The sequence below is a fragment of the Nymphaea colorata genome, chromosome 4 (genome assembly GCF_008831285.2).
Source record: "Nymphaea colorata isolate Beijing-Zhang1983 chromosome 4, ASM883128v2, whole genome shotgun sequence".
In the NCBI taxonomy this organism is placed as follows: Eukaryota; Viridiplantae; Streptophyta; class Magnoliopsida; order Nymphaeales; family Nymphaeaceae; genus Nymphaea; species Nymphaea colorata.
In genome coordinates, this window is record NC_045141.1 from 9,464,247 (window position 1) to 9,471,691 (window position 7,445).

Here is a 7,445-nt window from a genome sequence, read left to right on the forward strand (position 1 = left end):
GACCCTAGTCCATTTCAAGTGCCACGAACTTTGGCAGATTTACCGTGCTCTATTCTAGGATCTTCTTACTTACTGCAAGTTGAGAAGCATGATAGCTGCAATACGTTTCAAAGTCACAACTCACACCTCGTGGCTAGAAATATTGCATTATTCGGTGCAACGGTCTCTTGATTTTATGCTTTTTATGTTTGTTACAATGCCTTGTTAGCATGAAACAGAAAATTAGTCGAACGACACAAAATTGAAAGCAAATTTCCCGTAATTCACATATCAAAACCAACCCTCCATTGTTTAGGACGCGCAATCTTGATCAATAATGTTTGATATTTAGGAACGTAATAAAATTTGAAAATTACAAACCAAAGCTAAACAAGATCTGTAGTTCGTAAAGTTTAGCATAAATTCTAACTGAGGCTTGTGAATACCTTTGATGGTAATTACAATAATGAAGGTGACCGATTACCAAAGTTTGTAACATAACGCCCTTTCAAAATGCACCTCGTTTGTTCTCCAAGTCAAGAGTGCATTGCGTTGAGAAATAAAGTTTCAAACTATCCAAAAAAACTACTTTGCCTGTGAACTTGTTAACGTTGGAACGCCTGGGCACACGAGAGAGAGATGGAAAGGTGCCCCATCAACCAGAGAAGTCCTTAACAGACGCACAGAACCTTTATAAACGTCATTCTGTTCTAAAAATGTCATCTTTTATGAGCTTCCACCTCATTCCCGACAACCACTTCCCCCTCCATCGCGGTGGCCGATTCAGCAGTCGCCTTTACTGCGTTAGATCTATTGGCACCGCCAGGTTTATCACGTTCCAACAGTTTCTCAGCATGCTTCTTTCCTTTAAGATGTGCTCCAAGGTCATGGACACTATTGCACCGAATACCACAACGCTCACAGAGGAATGGCAGATTGCTTTTCTTTCTCCCGTCGGTTTTCAAGTCCTCCGTTTTCAGTTTTTTCAATGCGCGGTCATCTGCATTACTCTTCAACAGCTTCTCATTACCTGTCCTGTGCTTCAGGTTCTTGTTCAAAAGAGCATTGCTGGAAGCATCGACAACAATGGTTGGATTTCTTTGTGGGGGGTCGACATCATTCTTAGAAAAAGTATGCTCATGTTTCTTTAGTTTTGTTTCCTTGCCAACAACCTTGATTGTATTTCTTCTGGGAGCTTTTACGTCAATCTCATCCACAGCACCTTCCCCTCCGTCTAGTTTTGATGTCTTAACAACATTCTTGGCTGCATTTCCTCTTGGTGTTTTAACGTCAAATTCACCAACAGAAACATCCACTTTCTTAAGTTTTGACTCCTCTAGCTTTGCCTTGTGTTTTTTGCCAAGGCAGTGGCCGGACAAGCTTTCCCTGCTTGTGCATCTCACGTTGCAAATGTTACAACTCCATGCCCTCTGGTATGTCTGGCTTTCCTTTCTTGCAATACCCAACCATGAAAGTTCCCTCTCAGATGATGCAGCTGAGCCCGCTGCTGAAAAGGGTGTTGGAGGCACTTTCCGCTTTATTCCTACAAGCCTAGTATTTAACTGCCTAGCCTGCAGGACACATTTCGAACTAAATCCATCACCAGAAAGCTAGTGAACAAAGTGACAAACAGCCAATGGATTCGTAAATCGTAATCATAGATGAACAACAGTGTTGTCTGACAAGGTCAAATGGAAAACATGATTCTATCTAAATCGATGCCAACCTGGAAGTGTATAGTTTTCTGAACTCTCAACAAGATAAGACAAAGAAGAACAAAAAGAAATAGAGAGAAGGGCGCACTAGAGAGTATATAAAGCACGGTATGTCAGACCATAAAGACCAGAAGAGAGAATCTAAGCCTCATTTTTATCCCATTAGAGGAGTTTTCATTGGCAACCACGTTGTCAAAAGAGCTAGGTACACCTACCCAATTATTTGAGCCTAGAGACTAGGCTCATGAAGAGATCCTAAAAAAGAAAGCAAACCAATAAAGTGCAATATTAATTTTTTAAATTAGTAAGAACCTGGACACTTTCTAATGAAACTATGAACTTATTAACAACAAAAAAAAAATAAAATGCATGACACATTAACACATCAAACATTCCATAGCACAATAATACAAATTAAAATTTGAAAGAGAAATATTAAATAAAGTAGAACATTTAAAGTTTAAAGGTTATATAGCACAAAGGGAGTAAATTTACATTTTAACATCCCTGCTTTGCAATTTTAGAGAATACAACATATTCTAATTCCCTAAATAGTAAATAACACCTACTATCTAACTCTAGTTCCTAAAACCTAAATGCCTACCTAGAATTACTAATCTAATTTGTAGAGAAAATAAAGAGGGAACACAAATCCTCTACCTAAGCACAGCCTCCATCTTAATGTTGCTTGTTGAAAACAATCTTCTATTATAATTCTAATGAGCGCAGAAAACAAAAAAAGAAGAAAGAATGGCATGCATATATGAAAAGCAGTTGAAAACATAAATAACATACAGACCATGTATGAATGCAGCACTTTATGTGTGTGTCTGTGATGGGGTGTGTGTGTGTGTAAGAGAGAGGGAGTTAAAAGTTTTTTTTTTTTTTAAAGTACATTGTAAAAAAAGTCACCTATTCTAATAAAAGATAACTTTAAAATTGTGAAGGAAAAAAGTTAATAAAGAAAAGTTCAAATTAATAATTTAAAAAAGAGAAAATAAAAACTTCCAAGTCCCTAAAGCATGGAAAGCTATCTTTTTATCCTTATTTCCTCCCTCCATCGTCAGCTGCAGCCCCTCTTCTAACTGCACCGCAACCTTCCTCCTTGATCAGCAGCCAAGTAAGTTAATTCTTTCTCCTCCTCCTTTCTTCTCCTCCAACTTCCTTCCCCTTCTTATTTTTATTTCTTCACATAGTGCACCACCACCTAGGTGCTGCACTCAAAATAGCTCATCCACGGCACATAGCACGTAAGTGTTAAAGTATAATGGTGTACAAACCACAATTGCAACTATATTAAAAATGCATATATACACATATGCAACACCCAAAATAGCATGACCATGAAGATAGCACAAAGTACTCAAAATATATATATTACATATATATAACTATACGCTTCACTTTTAAAGGTCTTTCTAAAAAAATATGGAAATCTGATTTGCATGTCAAAAAAATATGTCATCCATGTCTCGAGTTTTCAAACAAATTATGACTTGATTAAATATTATTAACACTTTTAGCAGCACTAGGAATGTGCCACATGTTCTTCTCTTTTTGCTAGAGATACCTCTCACATTTATCATCCTTTCTTTTTTGCTCTCAAACTAGCCACATCTTATCTTATGTTAGCAAAAGCAGGATCCGAATTAGAAAGATCAATATCATCTGCATTTTTCACTTTCCAGAATCACCGTAGCACATTGTAACATTTTCCATCCCTTTTTTCTATTTTTGACTTTTACAGGTTCAATCGTTTGCACACATTGCCATTGCACAGCTGGTAGCAGAGTTCTAGAGGTGCATAGACCACATTTTTACGCATTCAAATAAATGGTGTTAGCTGGGAGATTTTGCAGCAAACTCTTTCTTACAAAACTTACAAGCTAATGTCAGCCTATTATCACCTTTCACTCGAGAATCACTGCTATGCAGGGCCACTTAAAAGCCACATCTTCAAAAAACAACAGAAAACTATAGTAAGAGTAGAAAAATTAAACCTTTGCAGTAAGTTCTAATGCATGAAAGAAGGAAACCCTCTTCGACCACAAATCACTCTCTTTCATACAAATATATACTTAAATCCAGCGTTGTACGTATGATACGTATCATCGTGTTTCAAAAATGCAATACGATACACCACCTGTATCGTAACAGGTGGTATATTGTACCTTTATCACTTGTATCGTATGATACAGTTAGGACACATTACGATACAGTTAGGATACGTTATGATACAGTTACGATACGTTGATTTTTTCAAAATTTTTCTGTTTATTTTTTTTAAATACAATACAGTTACGATACATTACGATATTTTACGATACAGTGTATCTTACAGGCAAACCGATACGGCTTACGATACGCTTTTTACAACATGGCTTGAATCAGTGTTTTCTCTTCAAAAGGAAAGTGTAGAAAAACATAATAAAGGAATTTCTGACTTAACGAGTTTTTCAGCTAACTTTATTACAAAAAACATGGATAAGAATCCAAAATAATTGTTAAATGTTAAAAGAAACTGAAAAAAATAAAATATATTAAACATGACATTTTGAGAAATCTCACATCATTTTTTCTTGGCAACATTTACAAAATAAAACAACCATTTCCTTTTTTGCGTTTGACCTATTTTATAGAGTTTTTAGTGTATATTTTGAAAACATTGTCAATATTTGTGACTACGGATGATGTTCATACAGGTGAAGACCTACCACAACTCAATTGTTGGAAGGTTCATTCCTGATGAATAGACAGTTTTTTAGTTCATACAATCTGGATCATGCCCATGAGATAATTCATGTATTCTGGAACATGACTATGAATAATATAAGAAAATAAGTGTTCATATTCTATACCTTGTCATACATCTAAAGCTCTTTCTTTTCCTTTGGAATATTAAAGTTCAAGACACCCAAATGGAAGTACATTTGTTCGTTTCGAGATTGTCCATATCAATTAATACATGACAAATGGCGGGGGCGGCGTCTCGAGGCACTGACGTAGGCCCTGTGCCCTAGGGAACGAGGGGTTGAGTGGGGGCTTTGGCCTTCTTTGGGCGGTGGGGTCAAACCCCGCTCAATCCAAGTAATACATGACAACCTTGATGCCTTTAAGTAAGTCCAAGTTCAACATGTACTCGATCTAGGCAACCAAGCATCAATAGAGATGCATGATGTCAAACCAACAAAAGACATCTAGTATTCTAATATCTAGATGTAGATTCCGTGTGGTAATTTTTAGATTATTTTTCACAAGAAATCTGGCTATTTAAGTGCAGACCCACAACCAAGGTGCACTAACTCACATGCAGTGACATAAGAGGCGAACACATGTGACTTAGCTCAGATAAAATAATTTGGCATATTTAAGTATTAATAGACTCCTAGCAGAAAAAGAAAGAAGCCGCACCCAAGTTAGGTCATAGAGATATCTACTAAATAAAACGGTCAACCTCATCCATGATTTTCACAAGACCTCTTCAAGTAATCTGCAGCAACTATTATATATCAGTCAGACATTTAAAAGGCTAAGTTTAATAATCAGTATAAGAAAGGTCACTTCAGTGGGAATAGCTTTTCATGGAAATTCTAGCAGAATGAGTGTCCGAGTTCAAATAGGAAACTTAAGAAAAGAAAGTGCAAACCAAGCAAAAAGTAGATACGGAACTAACAACAATGGCAATATAATTTATCTCCCATTATAGACAAAGGGGAAAATAAGGAAAAAATTGCATCCGTATGGGACATGGCTACCTCGTAACCAGCCAAAGAGAAAACGACAGAAAGGATGAGAGACGAAAAGCAAGAATCTGCTAAAACTAGATTGCAGCAAAACTAGATTGCAGCAAAAGACTAATAATAGCACCGTTTGGACCGATCACTGCAATAAGAAATTTCCAGAAGAAACAATTCAATGAATGGGAACTACATGAATCCTTATAATAAAAAACGACAGAAGAAAAAAGATGAGCCCAAAAGCACGTTTCTGGGTTTCTTTATCCGTCATGACAAGTAAGGCATATTTATGAACTGCAAAGGAAGCTCTTCTTGACAGAAAGAGAGAGGTCCTCCGCACCCCATATGAGAGTCATAGGGCTTTAACCAACGCAAGCATGACTAAAGGAGAGGAAGCTTCTGCATGGGAGAAAGCGAGATCATCAATCTCCAGGAGAGACATAAAGTAGAACCGCGTTTGATATTAATCACTTCTAAGCTCATGAGTCGTCATAGAGGACTCATAAAGATAAAAGAAAACCTTGGCCAGGAGGAAGAACCACACAAACTTTTCTTGTCTGTTAAGACCATGAAAGCAACACCGACCAACAGAAAGATGAAGAGGAAATTGGAAGGATCAGGGTGACGACATCATGCATGATCATAAATATGGGAATAGAAATATCGGAAAATAGAAAAGGTTTCTCCGAAGCACCAACTTGGAACAAGCCAATAAACACGAATTCAGATTATGGCGGTTGGCATGAAGGAGAAATATTTTTAAGGAAACGCCTTAATAGGCGAAGAAGAATCTTGGGAGACGAATCGAACAATATCGCTGGAAACCTTACCGCCGGAAATCGCTCACCAATAAACCCAGACTGAGGCCGAAACCGATCGATTGCAGACGCCGACTCAGGCAACGGTGGTGGAGCAAGTGAGAAGCGGTTCGCTGCCCCAACTTCTGGAACAGAAGAGGCCATGGCATTCAGCGTTCCGTTATCTCGCCAGAGCGAAGCTTCGAAGTGGCTCTCCGGCGTAACTTCCGGAGCCACAGAAGCCATTGCTTCCATCATCCGGCTCTGCCGCCGGAAAACAAGTTCGCGCTCGAGCGCGATCTCCCTGCGAATCTCGTCCTCGAGTTGTCGCCTTCTCACGACGTTCTCTGCGATCAACTGCGCTCTGATCTCCTGCCTCTCCGTATCCCATTGTAGAGCCCCCGTTGAACTTAGGGTTTCCTCGAATCGATGGCTGCTGAGGAGGCCCTGCCTAACGTATCCCGCTGAGAACAAACGAGGAAACCGTTCAAAAGAAAATAATTCTGGCTCGAAAACCTTAGAAACAACAACATCTTCTCCGACGCCTACCTCGCATGGCTTCGTTGGCAAAGAAGCCATCGCAGAGAATGCTAGAATGCTCGAACGGCCTCCTCCGGTTGAAACTAAAATCCATTAGATGAGGGAATTAGGTTTCAATGATCGAAAGTCTACAATCAGAAAGAGAGAGGGAGAGAGAGAAGAAGAGGAAGAGGAGGAAGCCGAGGAGACGGACTACGGCGAGAAGAGGACCAGACGACGGTGCGATGAGGTGCGCGCCAAAAATCTAACAATTAATGTTCTGCTTGAAAAAACTATGCGCTCGCGTGACAAACGTCTCGTTCGACGAGTGGGAACCGGGTTGTTTAATTTCACGTATCCGTTCCCATTTTATGACTACTGACAACTACCCTTTCCTTCTTTTTCGCTAAGCATTTACTTTCTTTTATTGAGGTTAATGATGGCTTCATGTGCGGCGGGATTTTTTTCTTTCTTTTTTTTTAAAGAATAGTTGGTGGACCTGTTTGGCCGATATTGCTGAATTGTTAAAAATTTTAAACCTGTGAGTAACTTTGTTGTCGTATGAGTATTAGTGACGGTTTATAATGCTTTGTTTATTCAACGAGCATCCTATTTGCCGGCAGAATTTAATTCTTTATAAAAAGTGTTAGAAAATCCATTCACGTAGTCTTTGATTGCTGAGGATCATTGGGTGATTC

General features: G+C 38.7%; 1 protein-coding gene across 1 annotated transcript; it reads right to left on the reverse strand.

The window, feature by feature from the left end:
• Positions 1–306: 306 nt before the first annotated feature.
• Positions 307–7,015, reverse strand: LOC116253353 (uncharacterized). Its single transcript, XM_031628128.2, has 3 exons — positions 6,778–7,015; positions 6,262–6,692; positions 307–1,550 (listed from the first exon to the last, which is right to left on the reverse strand). The coding sequence occupies exons 1-3, from the start codon at positions 6,860–6,862 to the stop codon at positions 699–701; spliced, it is 1,368 nt and encodes a 455-aa protein (XP_031483988.1). The 5' UTR covers positions 6,863–7,015; the 3' UTR covers positions 307–698.
• Between the last annotated feature and the right edge of the window lie 430 nt (positions 7,016–7,445).